The sequence below is a fragment of the Bos taurus genome, chromosome 15, assembly GCF_002263795.3.
Source record: "Bos taurus isolate L1 Dominette 01449 registration number 42190680 breed Hereford chromosome 15, ARS-UCD2.0, whole genome shotgun sequence".
Lineage (NCBI taxonomy): Eukaryota > Metazoa > Chordata > Mammalia > Artiodactyla > Bovidae > Bos > Bos taurus.
Window position 1 is genome coordinate 75654784 of NC_037342.1, and position 21400 is coordinate 75676183.

Genomic DNA, 21400 nt, shown 5'->3' on the forward strand with positions numbered 1-21400 from the left:
AGCTATCCAGCAGCTGACTCAAAGTTCCAGCCCAGGTGTCTGTGACTCAGAAATACCATGTCCCCAACGATCAAGCCACACTGCCCATTCACCATCTGGTACCCCTGCTTTCTCAGCTGTGTGCTCTCCTAGCCACAGTGGGAAATCCAAAGTGACGCTTCCTAGGGCCCCTGCCTGCAAAGCATCCAGGCTTCAGCTGCCTTCAGGAACCCAGAGAGATTTGTAGGTGAGAAAAATCCTCACCCTTGAAACCGACTGAGGGAGTTGAGAGAACTTTTCACTTCACACAGGTATATTATTAGCCTCATTCGTTATCCCCAGGCATCTGGAGATGGCTCACAACCTCCAGTGTTGAAGTGGAGAAGTAGGGGTGGAAGTGAGGGGCAGGGGAGGGTGAGCCCAGGGCAGATTTGGGGCTCTGGAGTGAGCAGAGAATTTGGACTGCAGAGGCTGGCACATGACCTCGACCACCCATCAGCCAGCAATCCCATTTTGTCCAGCCATTTTGCCAAAGTGGGTCTGGGGACTGAGTCATAGTTCCCTTATTGGGGGGTGGGGGGGCAGGGTGAATGAGCAGACACTCCACCACTCTTGGACTGACCCGGGAACCTTAGGCCCTGGGATAAAACAGCTTCCCAGGGCCCAGACCCTCTGGGCAGTTTCTAGAGTGGTTAGAGCAAATGGTGCACCCGAGCTTGAATCCCCAGCATAGAAGTTCATGTTCTACCCGGCTAGGATCACAAACAGGGTATTAGAGTATCTGTGAGGGTTCTAGGGTACCTGCAAGAGTTCGAGGGTACTTGTGAGGGTTCTAGGGTACCTGAGAGGGTACTAGGGCACCTGCAAGAGTTTGAGGGTACTTGCAAGGGTACCAGGGTACCTGTGAGGATTCTAGGGTACCTGCGAGGGTACTAGGGTACCTTCGAGGATTCTAGGGTACCTGCGAGGGTTCTAGGGTACCTTCGAGGGTTCTAGGGTACTTGCGAGGGTACTAGGGTACCTGCGAGGATTCTAGGGTACCTGCGAGGGTTCTAGGGTACCTTCGAGGGTTCTAGGGTACTTGCGAGGGTACTAGGGTACCTGTGAGGATTCTAGGGTACCTGCGAGGGTTCTAGGGTACCTGTGAGGATTCTAGGGTACCTGCGAGGGTTCTAGGGTACCTTCGAGGGTTCTAGGGTACTTGCGAGGGTACTAGGGTACCTATGAGGGTTCTAGGGTACTTGCGAGGGTACTAGGGTACCTGCGAGGATTCTAGGGTACCTGCGAGGGTTTCTAGGGTACCTGCGAGGGTTTCTAGGGTACCTGCGAGGGTACAAGGGTACCTGCAAGAGTTTGAGGGTACCTGCGAGGATTCTAGGATACCTGCGAGGGTACTAGGGTATCTGCGAGAATTCTAGGGTACCTGTGAGGGTTCTAGGATACCTGCGAGGGTACTAGGGTATCTGCGAGAATTCTAGGGTACCTGTGAGGGTTCTAGGGTACTTGCGAGGGTACTAGGGTACCTGCGAGGATTCTAGGGTACCTGTGAGGATTCTAGGGTACCTGCGAGGGTTCTAGGGTACTTGCGAGGGTACCAGGGTACCTGCGAGGGTTCTAGGGTACCTGTCAGGGTACTAGTGTACTTGCGAGTATACTGGGCAGGAAACTTAAAAGTGTGACCTAGACCTGGTAGGATATGATGAGGAATAATGAGGACTATGGCAAGAAAAAACATAATACTCCCTTTGAAGCTTTTCAGATATTTTAGTTAAACACCGAGCTAACAGAACCAAGGGCGGGCTGGATGGCGGCCTCTGAGGACAGCCCCACTTCTTCCATCACTCACTCTCCAGCCTCTTTCCAGGCCTTTGTCCCTCCTATGCCCACCATTTAGATCACACTTCCATTTCTCCCACCACATGCTACCCCTTCTCAGGATTTCAGCTCAAGTCAAGTTCCACTGCCTCCAGGGAGACCTCCCTGACAGCCCCAACCCTCAGGGCCTGCCCCTCCCGCATCTCCCGCAATCTTTTGCCTACAGGACCCACACTTGTCCACCATTGCAGGGTGTGTTGGGGTGCATTTGACCTGTGGCAGACTTGTCTTCGCAGCAGCATCTGAAGCTGGACCTGAAGGGCAGGGCCTGGACCTCAGGTCATGAGATTTCAGACCTAGAAAGGACATTCTTCAGGTTCTCTACCCTACCTCCATGATTCCACAGATTTTCATTCAGGTCCTGGATTTATCTCATCCATACCATGGTTGCCCTGGTGGCTGATGAGTTTAGGATTGGAATACAGAACCCCTCTCCGAGTGCCCTGACCTTTCAACAGGCAACCACAGAGCTGACAAAGACCTGTGTACTCCCAAACCGCCATCTTCAGACACCTTGGCTCATTCTCCCCATTACAGAAACCGAAGTTCAGTTGAAGAGAGTGAAAACTCTGAGCAACCCCAAATAAATAATAGCAATAGTTATACATACCAGTGCTTCCACTGTGTCCAGTCCTGTTTAATGCTCACATCAACTCTAGGAGGAAGGGATTGCCATTACTCCTGTTTTGCAGATGGGCTGCCTCACAGAGAAGTCAAGAGACTGGGCCAAGGTTATGCCGCTCATAAGTGCTGAAAAGTAATTCCTTCAAGTTCAAGGCAGAGCTAGGAATGACCTCCAGCCTCTATGTCTTCCACTCCCATGATTCCTAGATTCGGCTCACCTGTTTCCGGATATTGTTCAGTGCTGTCCTCTTCCTAGGGGCCAAAGCACCTTGGGCTTCCTTCTCCATAACAACTACCACAGGCAATTATCTGGGAACACAGCTCCCCCACCCCAGCCTAGACAGCCTGGGAGGGAGGAAGCAGGTCATGCTCATATCCACATCCCAGCACCCAGTCCAATGCCAAGCACGTGGGAAGCACTGGGTGATCATTCTGTTGAACAAACAAAATTCCAAGTGGTTGAAAGACAGAATTGACAGTGTGCCCCCTTTGTGGGAGGAGAGGCAGCCCACCCACACTGGCCTCTCTGCTCTAGCCACCCCAGCGATTCCATTTCCACCCTTAATAGGATGCCCGACCCAGTCCGATCTGCTCCCGGCTCAGGCTGCTCTTTGGGACTGTCCCTGTAGTAGGGATTGCAAAGTCATATGGGATTAAGACCTGCTCCGGCTGTCACCTGTGGTGGGAAGCTCGCCTATCAGGCAGCCCAGAAGGGCCTCGGTATCTAATGGAGATTTGCTAGTAAGATCTGAGTTGGTGAGCTTTGCATCCTATTAACACGGTGAGGGGAGTGCGGGCCTGTCTGTCTGCTGGAAAATTGCAAACACAATAGAAAAGTCGCTGATGAATATTAATGGCACTGGAAACAATGCTGAGAGAAATTGTTGATGTGATTGGGAAGCTGGGAGGGGGGCTGTGGAGCAGCGGGGGCAGCCTCTCTTCTCTCCCACCCGTGCCTGTCCGTTTAGGGCTGCCTGGAAGTGATAGGTCTGCCTGGCTGTCACAGCTAGATCGAGAGCAACCAGCCTAATGACCCCAAAAGGGAGCCTTGAGCCTGATTTCAGGGTCCAGACTTCCCTCCCCAGATCCATGCAGGCCAGTCCAGGGTCAAGTTTGTGGAGGCTCACAGTGAAGTGTTTAAGAAGGGACTCGGGCTCCCCCATTTCTTCTCCCAGATTTTTCAGGTCGGACGAGCATCCCTCTGAGACTCTTTCCTGAAACTAAGACTTGTCCAGAGGAGCTTCCAACACGGAACGCCCAGGCAGACCAGTGTGCATGGGTCTTTGCATAGGTGACAACCGGAGAAACTCTCAGCACAGCCCAGAGAATCGTCAAGTCCAAAGGATGCTTGGCGAGCACTCCTACCCACCACCCACGGTTCCAGAACCGTGTTCTGCGGAGCCTTAGAGGTCAGGGGAGGAGCTCCATTGGAGAGCGAGAAGGCTAAGAAGGTTGGGTTGCAGGTTCAAGCCTGGAATTCAGATCTCCAGTCCCCCTTGGTTCCCCTGATTTGAAGCTGAGATAGAACCTGAGGACCCAGGGGTGAGTGAGACATAATCCCTCCCTTGCTAGGAACTCAGAGTCAGGCGGGGGAGGCAGATGTCAGTCACACGCTCATCCCATCACAGACCCCCTACCGAGGGCTCTGACCCGGAATTTTGTGTCCTACTCGACACCGAAGAAATAGCACCAACCCCCGTAGGAAATGGATAATGGCCGCGAGCAGACGGTCTACAGGATCAGAGTGAGCACAGAGGGGTGACGCCAGTGCACACAGGTCCTCCCGTTCAATGCCAAGTACAAAGCGAGGCCTTTTCTCCACCAGCTGGGCAACTTTGCAAAAGCGACAAACCCCCCGGAGCTCCAGCTTCCCCATTTGTAATCTGGCAGTAGAACACGTTATGTGTGTATGCTCGTTCAGGCATGTCTGACTCTTTGCGACCCCATGGACTGTAGCCCACCAGGCTCCTCTGTCCCTGTATTTCTCCAGGCAAGAATACTGGAGTGGGTTGTCATGCCCTCCTCCAGGGGATCTTCCCAGCCCAGGGATAGAAGCCGAGTCTCCTGTGCCTCCTGGTTTGCAGGCGGATTCTTTACCCCCTGAGCCATCTGGGAAGCCCAGAATACGTACATGGTGGGCTTAAGATAGTGCGAGTACAGTGTGCAGACCACTCTGGCATGCAGGAGGCACTCAATACATGTCCAGTTCCTTCTTTTCTTCTCTCCTTGTGTAGGGTAAGTCCTTCAAGCATCCATTCAACCTTCTTCTCTGAATGGGTCCTCCCCAGTTTTTAGTCCCTCTGATCTCTGCGGGACTGACCCTGCCCTGCGGGCCTGTGAGTCAGGTTTGGCCAATCAGAGTGCGTTGCTGCCTGTCCATACTGATTGGTTCAGAGATGGGCTTATTCCCTGACTGGGCCAATCAGAGGCAAAGGGGCTCAACTTCAGGACTTTGGCTGGTACTTGCCGGTTCTGCAAAGGCTCCTGAGAAGGGCTGGTATATGCCCGTTGCTGCTGGCAGCCATTTTTTGCCCGGGAGGCGGATGCCATCTGGAAAGAAACCCTCATCAAGGAAAGCTCAGGCTTTCAAAGCTTGTCCTCCATCAAGGAGACGGGCAAAAATAAGATTCTTGGATATGTTTGTTACACAAGCCAAAATATTCTTTTTTTTTTTTTTTTCTTTAAGCCATTTGGGTTTCTGTCCCTTGCTATTTACTGAATGAGTTTTAACTAGCCCATTCAGCCACATGAGGCTTCTGTTCAACTTGAACTTGAAGCTAGCAGATATTCCATTGGCTCCTTCCTCACTTATACCTCCTACCCAACTCAAGGATCTAATTTCCTTGAAAGACTCAGGATTTGGGAAGCCTCGGTCTCTGTTTCTGGAGTGGGTTGCCATTGCCTTCTCCGGAGATTATTCATCATGTATCCACTATTCCAACCTGGTGTCGGCTCCATCTGCTTCTCAGCCACAGCTGGAGTGCAGAGGTGGAGACCTTCTCAGGCTCTGGGGAGGGAGGTCCCAGCCCATCCCTCTGTATATACGCAGCCTGGGAGAGTGTGGAAACTTGTGGAACCCACACAGTCCTGACCAGCCAGGCTACCAAAACTTAGCATTGTGTGGGGAAGGGTGATGGGCGAGGGGCGACTTCTAGAGTTAGGGTCGATTCTGCAGCTCGTGGCGCGAAGCCAAACTCAGCCCGCAGCTATGCTTGTGTTTCACAGCCAGTCTGTGCTTCCGCTTTTTTACATTCAAATGTTTTTAGGAGAGAAGTGTGTCTTCCAGCTTACCAAAGACCCACAGTTCTGTTTCCCCCACCTGTGACGCACCATAGGTTTGTAAGACACGTCGCTTGAGGCTACAACCCCTGGTGAGGCCTCCAGCTGCCTTTCCCACCAGGCCATGCAGAGGGGCTGGGGATGTGGTTGGTGGTTTCTGGTTTGCAAGGTTACTTGGCACAAGATGGGGAAAGGCCAGTAATTATCATATGTTATCAATACACCCCCCCGTGGGGTATACATGACCTCTCTTGCCTCTTCTTGCTCCAACATGCCGCAGACCCAAGCTTCAGGCTTGCCCAGCATCGGTCTCCCTGACGCTTGTTTTTGTCTGTTTTCCAGGGCTCCTCCCTGCTTACACTCACCTGTTCACCCACAAGTGCTGGGCCATCCCACCCTGCCCAGGGCCCCAGGAGGAATGGCTCCAGGCAGCAGGAGGGGCCCAGTCTGCCAGTTTGCATTGTATTTCTGGGATAATTACTAATGGCACACATCATTTTTATTAGCTGAGCTGTCTGCATTAAAATGATAGACTTTTTTTTATTAAAAACATCCAAGGGAACTGCCATCGCAGTAGAAGGATAATTTTCCATTTAGTTTAAGAGCAGATGGTTACCGAAATGTTCAATGTAAATAAATAGAGATTCAGCCTAAGCATTGGGTAAACATATCAGAAATTTCCCTGTTTGCTTCAAGCCTCCTGCCCTCTCTGGCTCTCCCAGCTCCTCCTCAGGCCTGAACCGAACTCCTCCCAACAGTGAAGGGAATTCTTCCCCCAAACCACTTGGGAAAATCCAGGCCTCCAGAAATGGTGAGAGTTGGACCATAAAGAAGGCTGAGCACTGAAGAACTGATGTTCTTGAACTGTGGTCCTGGAGAAGACTTGAGTGTCCCTTGGACAGCAAGGAGATCAAACTAGTCCATCCCAAAGGAAATCAACCCTGAATATTCATTGGAAGGACTGATGCTAAAGCTGAAACTCCAATACTTTGGCCACCTGATGCAAAGAACTGACTCATTGGAAAAGACTCTGATGCTGAGAAAGATTGAGGGCAGGAGGAGAAGGGGGCAACAGAGGATGAAATGGTAGCAAACTCCATGGGACAGTGAAAGACAGGGAAGCCTTGTGTGCTGCAGTTCATGGGGTTGCAGAGTCAAACACGACTTAGCAACTGAACAGCAGCAACAGGAGTGGTGAGCCAACAGATGACCAATGATCTGCTAGGGACCCACCCTGGAACTTGGGGTGCTGCTAATGTTGCTATAGAGACTGTAGCTTGGGAGATCAAGAAGCAAGGTAGAGAGAGCCAAGGACTATAATCCCATCACAGAGCAATGGTCTGGGTGGGAGTCAACAGACCTGGGTGCCCCGCACTGGGAAAGTGCCCTCTGCTCTCAGGACCTTCACCTTCCACTAAACAATGGGGGGCTTGGATCAGCCACAGCTCCCAAAGGAGTTAAGAGGGAGAGAATGTTTCCCTAAGAAAAAGAAAGATTTAGCAACCAAAGTGATTGGGAAACATTGAGTTAAGCTGATTTCTTTATTGCAAGAACATCTACTGTGTTCATATGGATTGTATTTCTCTATGTGCATGCCTGCTAACTCGCTTCAGTTGTGTCTGACTCTTTGCAACCCTATGGACTATAGCCCTGCCAAGCTCCTCTGTCCATGGGATTCTCCAGGCAAAAATGTTGGAGTGGGTTGCCATGCCCTTTTCCAGGGGATCTCTCCAACACAGGGTCGAACCCGCATCTCTCATGTTTAACTTGGATTGGCAGGCAGATTCTATACCACTGGTGCCACCTAGGAAGCCTCTTTCTTCAAGGACAAGTGGCTTTCTCTACTTTAGTCCCGGGGAGGGCTGAATTCTTCCTGCCGTGGGGTCTTTCCAGGGCCTTTGCAGGCACTTTGTGCTGGCAGTCCCTCGGGTCACCAGGGTGGATGTCCTGCCTTAGCGCCACCAGCCCCCCCTCCTGGGAAGGATTATGGTATTGGAGGAGCTGTCCCCTTAGCCCGTGATTTCAGGCCCAGGACTCTGCAGAAATAAGAAGGTACAAGCTCCACCTGCCCATGCTCTGAAACACCAACAATGGTTTTGATGAAACTGAAAAAGGAAATCAAGAGTGTCTTTTCCACCTGTAAACTGGGTCTCTCTCTTAAGAAAATTGAAAGGGGGAGAGGACCAATGACAGGATCAGGGTCCAAACTAAAAGATATGCTTCGCACAAGGAACTCTGCTCAGTGTCATGTGGCAGCCTGCATGAGGGGGACATCTGAAGGAGAATGGATACGTATATAGGTGTGGCTGAATCCCTTTGCTGTCCCCCTGAAACTGTCACATTGTTAATCGGCTGTGCTGCTGCTGCTGAGTCGCTTCAGTCGTGTCTGACTTTTTGCACCCCCATAGACTGTAGCCCACCAGGCTCCTCTGTCCATGGGATTCTCCAGGCAAGAATCCTGGAGTGGGTTGCCGTGCCCTCCTCCAGGGGATCTTCCCAACCCAGGGATCAAACCCATGTCTCTTATGTCCCCTGTGTTGGCAGGCAGGTTCTTTACCACTAGCAACCTCTGGGAAGCCCCATCAATCATCTACACTCCAATATAAAACAGAAAGTTTTTTAAAAATTAAAAAATTGATCATATTTTTTAAAAGAAAAAAAAAAAAAAAAGAGATGAGCTTGCAGACAGAAACACTGAGAGCCAGAGAGGGAGAAGAAAGGAAGGACTCTCAATGATGTGGCCAACAGTGCCGGACTCTAATGGGATTACCGCTGAATTTACTTATTTCTTTGTGATTTTTCTTAGTGTTTTCCAAGTTGTCTTCATTGAGCATGTTTCACTGTTCTTTCTAAACAAATGCACTATTTCAGACAGACCAATCTTGGCTAGCACAGCAGGTACTCAAGAAACATTCGTTGATTTTTTTTCTTTTTTTGAAAATAGAGGCCATGTTGTCCTCGGATTCTCAGCTTCGGTGCAGATCCATGGGTTTTGGAGAGTTGGGGGTGGGACAGGTGGACGGGGCCTGTGAGGTCACCTGTCCCCGGGGGCTACTGCGCTTTTTCAGATACAAAACTTTTCTTCAAACCAAAGCTTCCTCAGAAGCCTGGAGAAGGGGAGAGTACATCCGGGTAAAGTCAAGGGTGGGGGTAAATAGGGGTTCCCCAAGTCCTGAAACACCACCCTGGAGTCCACAGACCTCAGTATGAAAACTATCATCTTCCCCCAGCCCCACCCCATTCCCCAAACACACACATTTTCCAAATTGAACATAAAAGGCTCATATTGAAGATACCACACAGTAAGTTGGTAACCAAACCAGGGTATAGCCAGAATTTGCCCAGGATGACCTCTCCTTGGCCTTGACTGATCTATGACAAACAAGTCGTGCAGCCGTGGGGAGGGAAGACACTGACTGAAGCACATCAGGACCCACCCTGAAAGCCAGGGGTCAGTGAGTCTTCTCAAATCACATGTGTCAGAATTGCTTGTAAAGGGGAGAAAAGGCACTGGAAGGAGCAGCAATAGAGCTGGGACAGAAATTTCTTGTTAGTTCTATTGAACCAGTGTCCCCGCATCTCCACCGCTCCGTCTGTCATACGGAGACGGTATATTCCTCTTCCTGGAAGCAGACTGTGTCTCGTGGCCTCTCCCACCCTGGGGTCAGCAGGGGCAGTGGAAAGTCAGGAGACCGGGCTCTGCCACTGACTGTGTGCCTTTAGCAAGTCACTTCGCCTCCCTGGGCTTCAGTTCTCATCATCTGAGGGAGTAAGATTAGATCAGGGATGGCAAAGAGGTTCACTCGCGGGTTGCTGTTTGTTGTTGAGTCGCTAAGTCATGTATGACTCTTTTGTGACCCCATGGACTGTAGCCTGCCAGGCTCCTCTGTCCATGAGATTTCCCAGGCAAGAATACTGGGGTAGGTTGTCATCTCCATCTCCAGGGGACCTTCCCAACCCAGGGATCGAACGCACATCTCCTGCATTGGCAGGTGGATTCTTTACCACTGAGCATACCAGGGAAGCCCACTCACGGGTTAACCCTGGTCAGCTGGTAGAGACTGCCTGGAGAGATCGTGGAAAAGGATACTGAAGCATCACCTGAGCTCATGGGAAGGTGATGGGGGTGTGCTTTCCCCACATCAAGGAGTCCAAACTGGTAGCATGTCTCTGGGCAACACTTCCTATACTATAGGAATCAGCAAAGCCTGTCCTGGGCATTCTTGTGAACTCTCTGGAATCCTAGGACCTCCCTCTTCCCTCAGCTTTGTCTCCCTATTCTGCCTGACCCAAAACTTAGAGGTCATCCAATCAGAATCTGAAGCTAATGAGCCGTTGAATAGAGAGGCCTCAGATGGTCAGCCCTGGACAATCCCCCCAAGCTGCCCAGCCCCCTGCACTGAGATCCAGGAGAGAATCTGGAAGGGAGGGTGTGACTCACAGGTTGACCTTACTCTGTACAGTAAGTGTGTGTTCCTGAGAAAATTGCACTCAAATTGAATTTTTATAAATGGAATTCTATTTGGGCAATGATTTACAACACAATTTCTGGGATACTTTATCTTCATTTTGAGGTAATGTTCCTAACGTTTTAGTTTTAGAACTCCCCTTCCTTTTTTAAGCACTAAGAATGTTCCAGGTAGATGATGCCATAGAAACCACTAAGTCCTACCCTTTCAGTTTCTAGGAAATTGAAGCCCAGAGACAGAAGAAGACTAGCGTTTGTCAAGCAACTGCAAAGTCTCAAGTACCATTTTAGCTTTTTATATGCATCACGTTGCCCAATTTTCCAACAATTCCATGAGACGGGATGGGTGTCATCTTCCCTTTACCAATGAATAAAGTGAGGCTCAGGTAGGCGAGTCACTCAGTCACGTCTGACTCTTTGCAACCTCATGGACTGTAGCCAGCCAGGCTCCCCTGTCCATAGGATTCTCCAGGCAGGAATACTGGAGTGAGCTGCCATTTCCTCCTCCAGGGGATCTTTCCAACCCAGGGATCAAACCAGTGTCTCCTCTGTTTCCTGCATTGACAGGCGGATTCTTTTACCACTGAGCCACCTGGAAAGCCGGTGGCTCAGATGGTAAAGAATCTGCCTGCAATGTGGGAGACCTGTGTTCGATCCCTGGGTTGGGAAGATCCCCTGGAGGAGGGAATGGCAGCTCACTCCAGTATTCCTGCCTGGAGAATCCCATGGACAGAGGAGCCTTGCAGGCCCCATTCCATAGGGTTGCAAAGAACTGGACACAATTGAGCAACTGAGCACGCACACACAGGCAGATTAAATAACCAGCACAGCTCTTTTCTCTTCTCCGCCATCCTATGTGCGGTTGAGTTCTTTCCTCACCATGTCTTCTCACAAGACTTTCAGGATCAAGCGATTCCTGGCCAAGAAACAAAAGCAGAATCGTCCCATTCCTCAATGGATTCGAATGAAAACTGGCAATAAAATCAGGTACAACTCCAAGAGAAGACATTGGAGAAGAACCAAGCTGGGTCTATAAGAAGCAAGCTGGGTCTATGAGAAGTGGTCTTAACATGTGTGGCACACATGTTAAGACCACTTTTTTAAGCAGCCAAATCACAATGAAAACATCACTACTGTAATGCTTGGCCCATGATGTTATTTCCTCACTATCAGTCTGAGACCCAGTAATAAATATAAAACGTTGGAATTGTTATTGTATTATATGGTTTGTGATGACGTACTGAATAAATACTGTCAGTTAGGACATGGGCCTGTCCAATGATAGAAATGTTCTCTAGCTACCAAGTACTTAGAAGTACAGCTTGTAAAATAGGAACTGGCTTTTAAAAATTTTGTTGTCTTATTGTTCCCTATAACTAGCAGCTCTTACACCTACTGTTATAGGAAGTACACGTATGTGTCATCCTTGAACCTGAAGGCAGCACCTTTTTAAAATAAACCGTGGGGGGAGGGGTGCTTGCCACAAGACATGCAGGATCTTAGTTCCCCAACCAGGGATTGAACCCACTTGGCTGCCAGGAAAGTCCCATAAAAAGCATGTTTATATGCTATTCTATGATGTGGACCAGGGTTTGGCAAACTGATCTGCCTGTTTTTGTATGGTCTGTGAACTAAAGTTATGCATTTTTAAATGGTTGAAAAAATCAAATGTTTTTGACATTTAATAAATTCAAGTTTACCTACCAAAAAAATAAATAAATAAATAAATAACCAGCACAGGGACGCTCATCTCATAAGTGGCTGCTTCAAATCCCCGAGGACTTCCATTGCTCACTCCATTCTGACCTGTGACCTGTGACGGTCTGCATGACCAGGCCCCTCTCTCTTGTCCCTCTAACCTTACTGGCCTCCTTTCCAGTCCTCAGTTAGATACCCCAGGGCCTTTTGCACTTGTTGTTCCTTCCCCCGAGTGCTCTTCTCACTCACCTTATCTGGCTGGTATTCAGGTATCACAACTCATAACTCATATCTCCACGGAGTCTTACCTTCCCAACCTCCCACTCACTTTCTATTATACTAACTTACTTTGTTCTCTTCATAACACTTATCACTATATGAAATCACTTATTTTTTGTTCATTTATTTATTTACCGTCACCCTACTAGACTACCAGTTCCATGAAGACAAGGACCTATCTCTTGTTTCCCTCTGTATCCCCAATCGCTACAGAACCTGGGATGCTCAGTAAATCTTGCAGGACAAATGAATGTAGCAGAAGGGGGTTTTAAATCCAGAGCTGCACAAACTCTGAAGCCCAAAGGGCTTCCCATCACACCCCAATGATCTCACGTTTTAAAATTATTTTTATAAACTATTCCTCAATGGAAAAGTCCTCTGAACTTGCCTTTGAAATGTAACATTTCAGAGTTTGTTACATTGGACTAACATAGATGAGAAACTCTTGTTCAAATAAAATGAAATTAAAAATCCAGATCCAGAGATAACCATGGCTCTGGAAGATCAAGAAGACTCCGTATCCCTTGGAAGGACCTCAAGGGGAGCAAACGGCTTGTCCCCAAAAGTTTTCCTGTGACCAGTTTCTCACTAGACCAGCCCACACTGCCAGGAGTTGACTGGATCATAACTGACAAGCCTGGGTTCCCAACACCCGTGGAAGAGCAACTTTATAGCATCAATAGTAAAGTCAACCCTTCTTTATGTGCCCAGAGGATAATTGCTGGCATAAATGATCATCAAGCAGAGCAGAGTGAGAGGCCAGGTAAAGAGAGAGGCACTGTGCCCTGGGAAAAAACAATGCCACATCTGGGGCTCACTTATCACAGTAACCATAGCAACCACACAATTCCAGGCACTGTGCTGGGTGCTCTATACTCGATGTTGAAGACCCATTTTACAGAAGAGGAAACTGAGGCTCAGAGAGGTTAGGAGACTGGCTCTACATCCTCCAGTAACAGAGTTGAAAATCAAAAATTTATCATTATAAAGGGCCCTTCTTTTATTGCTCATAAGGTTTTTTTATTTTAACTTTGAACAAATATCTACTTCGTATTAATATAGCCATTGCAACATTCTCATAATTAGCATGTGCCTAGTGTATATTTTCCCATCCTTTTACTTTTAAGCTGCGTCTTTACAGTTAAAGAGTTTTCTGTAGATGGTATATAGTTTGGTCTTGCTTTTTTATGAAGTGATAACCTCCACCTTTGAACTGAAATGTTTAGAGCATTGATATTTAATTGTAATCATTGATATGTTTGGTTTAAACTTATCATCTTGATATTTGTTTTCCATTTGTCTCATCTGTCCTTTGTTACTTTTCTTTTTTAACTACCTTTTGGACCAGCTGAGTGTTCTTGTGGCATTCCATTTTATCTCTGTTCGCTAACTAGCTGTACCTTTTTTTAATTTTTAGCAGTTATTCTAAGGTTTAAAATACATAGCTTTAATTTGTTTAAGAAATCTTAAAACACTTTACTTCCATTTCTCCCTTCTTTTCTTTATAGGACTGTTGCAAACATTTTACTTTTATTCATATGATAAACATCATAATACAAATTATCCTTTGAAGAATTTTTTTTAATGAGGAAAAAAACCCTTATGTTTTTACCTCTTCTACACTCCTTGTTTCCCTTTCTTCCTCTCTTGTGAAAAACAAACAAACAAACAAAACCCACCATCTGCGGTGTGTTAACACATGCTAGGCGCAGAAAGCCCGTTACTACCTTTAATTCTTACCAGAGCCCTGACGCAAGTTACTAACCATGTGTACTCGATGAGGAAGCTCAGGAATGGGAGAGGGCAATACAGCCCTTGAAAGAAATGAACCTCAAGATGGGCCCTTTAGGGACGGAGGGCAGGGGCACTTGGGGAAGACAGAGGGGTCAGTTAGAGCATAGGTGGGCCTGGGGAAGGAAGGAGAGAAGCCAGGAAAGATCCAGCCTGCCTCAAGAGAGGACAGGCCACTGGACATGCCCTCCTCGGGGCCCACCCCTGCTCAGAGGGCCCCAGGCCTGTTGGCATTGCCTTCTCCAAGTGGCCAGCGGACCCTAAGGCAGTCAAAGGGGAGAGGCAGAAGACATGGGAGACAGTCCCTTCTGTCGGGGACTCTCAGGGGTGAAGCCCTTGCCTCTCAGAGCTGGGAAGGCTTCTCGCCTCCTCTGTGTCCCCTGCGGTGGATCCCCGCTTCTGTCAGCCTCTGCCTTGGGGGGACGTTCACTGTCCACTTCCTCCCCCAGGTCTCACCTGCCTGAGCACACACAGTCACATACATGTGGCCTGGAGCACCCAGAGCTTTGCATTCTGCTTTTCATATGTAACACATCACCTCACAGATTTTGCCATGTGTCTGCATAGTCTTTGCTAAGCTCTTCTGAGTTTCCTTTTTTCTTTTACAAAAGTCCTTTTTATCACTGCATGATTCTCCATGGAGAAGACAGACCCAATGGCTGACCCAGGTCCCAAAGGCCTGCTGTATAAAAGGATTCCAGTTCCTCCCTGAGGCAAGGGGCCCAGCTACCTAGGGTTGTATTTGGGGTTTTTCTCTGAAGCTTGGGGCACTAAACCTTAGGGACCTCCCAGTCTCTCCTCCACCCCCCAAAGGTGCCAGGCTCTGCCACAACACCACCTTGCCCAGGACAGCTGGCCCAGGACAGACGGGCCCTCCTCTATTTATTCACTCATTCATTCCACAACTGTCACCAAGCACCTCCTGTGCACACAGAGCCAAGCCACGCGCTGGGAGTGGGGCACCCCGGACAGGAAGACGGCAAGTGAGTGGGCCATTCTGACCTATAAGGGTTTGTGCTTGATGAAAGGCTGGTGTTCTGGGAGCAGAAGGGCTGCTAACCCTGCAGAGAGCTTCCCAGGGGACATGCCGTCAAGGCTGAGATGAAGAGAATGTGTGGGAGGCAGCCAGGTAAGCAGACAAGGTGTCCAGGAAGAAGGGAAAGAGCACAGGCCAAGGCCCAGGAGTGAAAGAGTGCACCCTTCCAGAAGCACTAAAGATGCCCGTGTGATCACAGCCCAGGGGATGAGGTGGGAAACAGCAAGAAAGGAGACCAGGAGATAGAAGGGAGCAGGTACCAAGAGCCTGTAAGCTGTGATAGTGTTGGCCATTATCCTGAGGGCACTACGGAGCCATTGAAGGTTTTTAAGTAGAGGAGAGACCCAACCAAATTTGAACTGTAGTAAACTCATCCTGCCTTCTCATGTTCTTTCCCTGGCAGCAGGTTGGGCACAAGGGCAGTTTGGAAGAGCCCTGGGTGCATCCTGAGTCAGAGTTGCTACAGGGAACAGAGTGAAATCATTGTGAAGTCTTAGAGGAGAGCAAGGATCAGAGTGAAGGACAGGTGACAGCTGGGCTCCTGGTGAGAGACCCTGTGAAGAGCAAGAGCCGTGCAGCTGGAAGACCCTGAGCTGGGGCTCATCCCCCAAAACTGTGAGGGCCGAGGACTCAGGTCTCAGGAAGGTGGGCTCACCTAAGCATCCTGTCCCCCAGCCCCACCCCCACCGGGGATCCTAACTGCACAGCTAACAGATAGAAGCACTGCCGTGGAAACTCAGGCTTCCCATCCCCACTCAGGCCCACCCTGCTCCTCCCAGCATACAGTCGCCATAGTAACCATTACAGGCACCAGATCTCACTGAGGCTGCGGAATGGCATTAAGCCAGCCTGAGTGGAGGGTGGGAGGATGGGAGTGTTATCTTGGTACTCCCGTGGATGGAGAGTCCCTAGCCTCTCTCACTTTTCAGGACAGAAGGACAAGGAGCCAGATTTGTTAGAATTGTGATAGGTTGTGGAGTTCACAGCCCTGCCTCCTCTCTCTAGTCCACAGGCTGACCCTTAACCATGGCCAATTGCTAAGAGGAGCAGGACTTGCTGGTTGTTTTAGTCACTAAGTCATGTCGGACTCTTTGGTGACCCCATGAACTGTAGTCCGCCAGGCCCTTCTGTCCATGGGATTTCCCAAGCGAAAATACTTAAGTGAGTTGCCATTTATTTCTCCAGGGGATCTTCCAACTCAGGGATTGAACCCACGGATCCCCTGGAGAATAAAATGGCAACTCATTTCAGTGTTCTTGCCTGGGAAATCCCATGGACAGAGGAGCCTGGTGGGCTACAGTCCATGGGGTCACCAAAGAGTCCCACTCAAGTTAGGACTCCCTGGAGCCCTTCTCAAATGCCTGAAACACAAACAGCTCAACAACTCTTCTTCTGTGAATGGTCTTAGAGCAATAATACAAATACTTCACGTGCAGACTCTTATCGAGGGCTTGCTACAAGACCAGGAAGTACATGCTTCCTTATCTTCGGTGTACTGAAGTGGAAATCGAGGCTCTGAGAAGGCAGGTCATTGCCCCAAGTCATGCATCCAGCAAATAGAGCACCCAAGGGAGGCCCCAGTCGGTCTGAACATCTTCTCTAAGAGTCTTGACTGTGAGTGGAAGCCAGCATCCCTGAGCTTGCCTCTCTTGGACCCAGGTGTGCCACCTGGAACTTGCAGGGCCTGGCTGCTATGCCTGCCAAGCATCAGCCACCAAGGCAGTGCCCTGACCGCCCCTCCAACCCGCCCCACCATCCTGGAACGGCACTCAGCAGCTCTAAAGTTCTTCCATAGTGAGCTGTCAGATGGTTGATTAATTGATTGATTGGTGTTTGGAGCTCATTCTGCAGCAAGACACAAGGCTGTTTGTGATGAGGGGTAAGGCTCAGTTGATGGCAGGGACCAGGGGCTGTGTAACTGGCCAAGGTCAAGTTCACCGTCTGTGCCTGGGTCAGAGAGCTATGAACAGATTTTCTGCCTATGTAGCTCCAAAGCCCTTCCAGGGGTCACGCTGCAACCTTGGCCTCATTAGCATGTGACGCTCACCAACCAGCTGGGCCCATCTGGTTTCTTATTAATCCAAAAGTGAGATGGAGGGAGCAGCCTTCTAGGGAACCAGCAGTCTTGGATAAAACAGCCTGCAAGCATGCCAATACCTCCTTCTCCCTGCAGCCAGGAAAGAATCTTGCCCTCCTCTTGGCTGTGTCCTCCAAATCCTTCCCTCATGGCCAGACCTCAGAGCTTTGGCTGGTGACCAAACCATGCCTCCTGCAGGGACAGAGGAGAGGCAGGTGGGACAAAGAGCTGGGAGCAAAGGAAGGGCTTTGAGGGAAGGGGCATGGTGGGGGGCAGAGGAAGCAGATGTCATGAGGTCATCCAACGTCCAGCTGCATCCAGCTGCCACACCTGCCTCTTCCCTTTGGGTAGCTAATTCTCATTTTGCACCCTACTTTCCTTTGCACAGGATATTTTTTTTTAACTTTTTATTTTGTATTAAGTAAAAGTGAAAGTCCCTCAGCCGTGTCCGACTCTTTGCGACCCCATGGACTATATAGTCCATGGAATTCTCCAGGCCAGAATACTGGAGTGGGTAGCCTTTGCCTTCTCCAGGGGATCTTCCCAACCCAGGGATCGAACCCAGGTCTCCTGCATTGCAGGCAGATTCTTTACCAGCTGAGCCACAAGAGAAGCCCATTTTGTATTAAGGTATAGCCAATTAACAATGTTATGACAGCTTCAGCTGAACCGCAAAGGGACTCAGCCATTCATATACATGTATTCATCCTCCCCCAAACTCCCCTTGCATAGGCTCTTCTTATTATGCAAAAAGGCACTTCTGTCCCAAATCCACATAACGTTATTCAGTTTCCCATTCCCCATCCTTCATGGCCCATCTCACGTGCTACCTCCTGTAGGAAGTTGGCCCTGACCCCCGCAGTCTGAATAGACCAGTCCTCATTCTGACTTCGGAGAAGACAATGGCACCCCACTCCAGTACTCTTGCCTGGAAAATCCCATGGATGGAGGAGCCTGGTGGGCTGCAGTCCATGGGGTCGCTAAGAGTTGGACATGACTGAGCGACTTCCCTTTCACTTTTCACTTTCATGCATTGGAGAAGGAAATGGCAACCCACTCCAGTGTTCTTGCCTGGAGAATCCCAGGGACGGGGGAGCCTGGTGGGCTGCCGTCTATGGGGTCACACAGAGTCGGACACGACTGAAGCGACTTAGCAGCAGCAGCAGTAGCATTCTGACTTCCTTGGTGGAACCATTAATGGACAGGTCTAATCATTCCTTTGATATTGTGAAATTCTTGAGGGCAAGGCCCATGTTTGATTCATGTATATTCATCCTTGATAATGCCCAACTCTTGTACAGATAGAACGTTTAAGGTAAGTATGTATTGAATGGAAGGATACATGAATGGAGGAATGCATTTTTAATGAAAGGATGGGGTCAAAGTCATAGATTCAATTCCCTGGGAAGAGGGGAGGCAGAGTCTGGTGTACAGGATGTTTATAGAGAGTGTCCTCGGGATCAACACCTGTGGAAGGAAGGGGAAGGAAGCAGGATTGGCAGAGGGGAAGTCAAGCTGCAATGCAGTCTAACAACAGCAATCTTAGTCCACACTGCATAGAGCTCTGGAGCAAAAATAGATCTTCAGAGCTGTCCTCATAGATTGAGACGGCCGGAGGCCAGACCTTTATACGCACACATTCATCAATCATTGGATGTGGGTTACTGTGGGAAAAGGCATGATCTTCAGCAAGGCAGCTTTCTGTAGCTGAGATAAGCCTTGAAGGAACTGGTCTCTAAAGGCTCTTTGATGCCAGTCCTCCTAGCAGTTGGGACCAGAAATTCTTCATTGCAAGGGGGTCTGGACAGCACATCACAGTATCTAGAAGAGGTGGACATGACAAATAATGGACAAAAACATGGACAGATGGACAGTTAGGATGAAGGATGGATTCATAGATGATACGTAAATGGATGATTAGATGAGTTGATATCTGGATAAAGATGGATGGATGGATGGATAAACGGATAGATGGATGAATGGATGGATTTATGGACGGATGGATGAATGGACAAATGGATAAACGGATGGATGAGTGGATGTTTGAGCAAATGAGTATCTGGATGATGGATAGATGAATAAATAGATGTGTGGGTGCATAGATTCATGGATGATGGGTGGATGGATTCATAGATGAATCTTTGGTTGATGAATGGTCGGGTGGATGATTGGTAATGGATGCATGAGCAGATGACGTCTTCTCAACATTTCACATCATTTAAGTAACTGGACCTTCCCAGTTATTCACCTCCTTTTTCTTTTTCCCTAAGGCGGATTCAAGGAGGGTCTTCAAACAGTAGTCTTAGCAAGTGAAATGATCTAGACAGTGAAAGGGAACCCTTCAGTATCACCACAGAACATGTAGGGGCTCTTGAGGACTGCTACCTGGATGGACGGCCAATACCTACAATTTACTAATACAGATGTGACCCTGCCCCACGACAAGCACACACACGGTGAGCAGTCAGCAGCAACCTGGACGCCATGCATGGGTGCCATGGATGGTGAGACCCCCTCCCCTGCCAAGAGAAAGGACAAGTCTGACTCGGAGGATGGGGGCTGGGGGTGGGCTCTCTCCTCCCACTAAAGACCAAGCCCAGGTACCCCTCAGGCCATGTCACTCTTTCACCTGGAGGGACAGGGCTAACTTCTGTCAATGACAGCACAAAGCCCTCCTTTTTATTTAAAAGAATGCCCTATTTTTCTTTTAATTTATGTACTTTAAATTGAGGGATAATTGCTTTACAATACTGTGTCCGTTTCTGCTGTACATCAGTATGAACCAGCCACAGGTATACGTATGTTCCCTCCCGCTTGAGCCTCCTAAAGGCCTTCTTTACGCTTTGGGTTTTGGCAACTAATCCCCAGCCACTGCCCTTATGTCGATGTCCAGCCAGTGGGGGACACTCACGGGGTCGGCTCAGGCCTCAGAACAGCATTCGGAGGCCACAAAGATCAGGGGCATCTATCAAGGGTTGGAGACATTGACCGAGGAACTCTGCTGCTCCATTCCTGTGGGTGCTGTGGGGGAAGACAGCTTTCACTCCCAGCGGGACAGAGCCCACAGAATAATTTGGACCAGGGCAGAGGCCCGCATCTGGGTGAGGGGATCCCCTAGGATGGTTGTCCCTTCCTCTCTCCCTGGGCCCTGCTCCTCCTAGCTTGAGATTCTTTTCCCTCCCTGTAGGATACTTTTCCAAAGCTAGAGGTCCTCCCTTGCAAGGCAGTGAAGCTGGGTCTTCTCTGGTCTTAGGAAGAGACTCAAGATGACGGAATACGAGGGCGGGGGGAAGAATAGTCCTAATTCCCTATTCATTACGTGAACCTACTGCACAACCTCCCAGCCTCAGCTCACACACTCTCCCATGTGTGACTCGACACCCATGACTTACCTAGGCAAGCTTCTCCATCCTAGAGTTGCTGTAATTGTTTAACAATTCTTCCTTTTATCCCACCTTCTATCTCCCATCACTGGGGCTTACGGTCAGAAAAAAAACAAGCTGGATCTTTCTTAAACCAGCAGCAGTTCTAGGGCCGACAATCACCTTTTCTCCGAACCATATCCATACCTCATACAACCTCCTTCATTCCTTAAGACAATGTTCCTGGCTACCTGAGGCCTGCTTCTTTGACTATGTTCCATTTTATCTCTTTTTTGGCACCCAGTAGAACTCAGTACTCCCGGAGTGGCAGACCAGATGGGAGACAAACAGAGCTCTCTCCTCCTCCTATTAATCCAGGCCCAGAACGTGGCAGCAGTTTTGGCAGCCGTGTCATTCGACTGATGCATTGCGACCCTGTGACAGCTAAAATCCTAGGTCATTTTTATATTTGCCACTGACGATCTAGCTGTCCTCCTATTTAGTACTGCTGTAGAGGTTTCTTTGAGGGTGCAATGGCAGGACCCCTCATTATTCCTGCTACCTCTCATCTTAGGCTTAGTCCATCACTCAGTCCCATGAAGATCTTTTTAGATTCTGGCTCTGTCATGAAAGGAATTTGTTATCCCTCCCAGCCCTCTGCCTTCTGCCAATTTGATTGGCCAGATACTTTTAGGGCTCTAGAGGGTGGGAAGTATCTCTTCATTGGCCTACTAATCACTTGTTGTAGACAATCTCCAAAATAACCCCCAAGGATACCTGCCTCTTAGGATCCACACCCCTGTATAGTCCCCTCCCGCATTATACCAGGATTGGTCTGTGTGACCAACAGAATACAGAAGAAGTGACAATATTTCACTTCCAAGATCCCATCAGAGGCTCTTGTGCTCTCTCTCTTGCTTCCTCACTCGCTC

General features: G+C 49.2%; 1 protein-coding gene across 1 annotated transcript; it reads left to right on the top strand.

Annotated features, from left to right (window-relative positions):
* The first annotated feature begins 11052 nt into the window (after positions 1 to 11052).
* Positions 11053 to 11432, top strand: LOC112441655 (large ribosomal subunit protein eL39). The gene has a single exon (XM_024975911.2). The coding sequence runs from the start codon at positions 11106 to 11108 to the stop codon at positions 11259 to 11261; it is 156 nt and encodes a 51-aa protein (XP_024831679.1). The 5' UTR covers positions 11053 to 11105; the 3' UTR covers positions 11262 to 11432.
* Positions 11433 to 21400: the final 9968 nt, after the last annotated feature.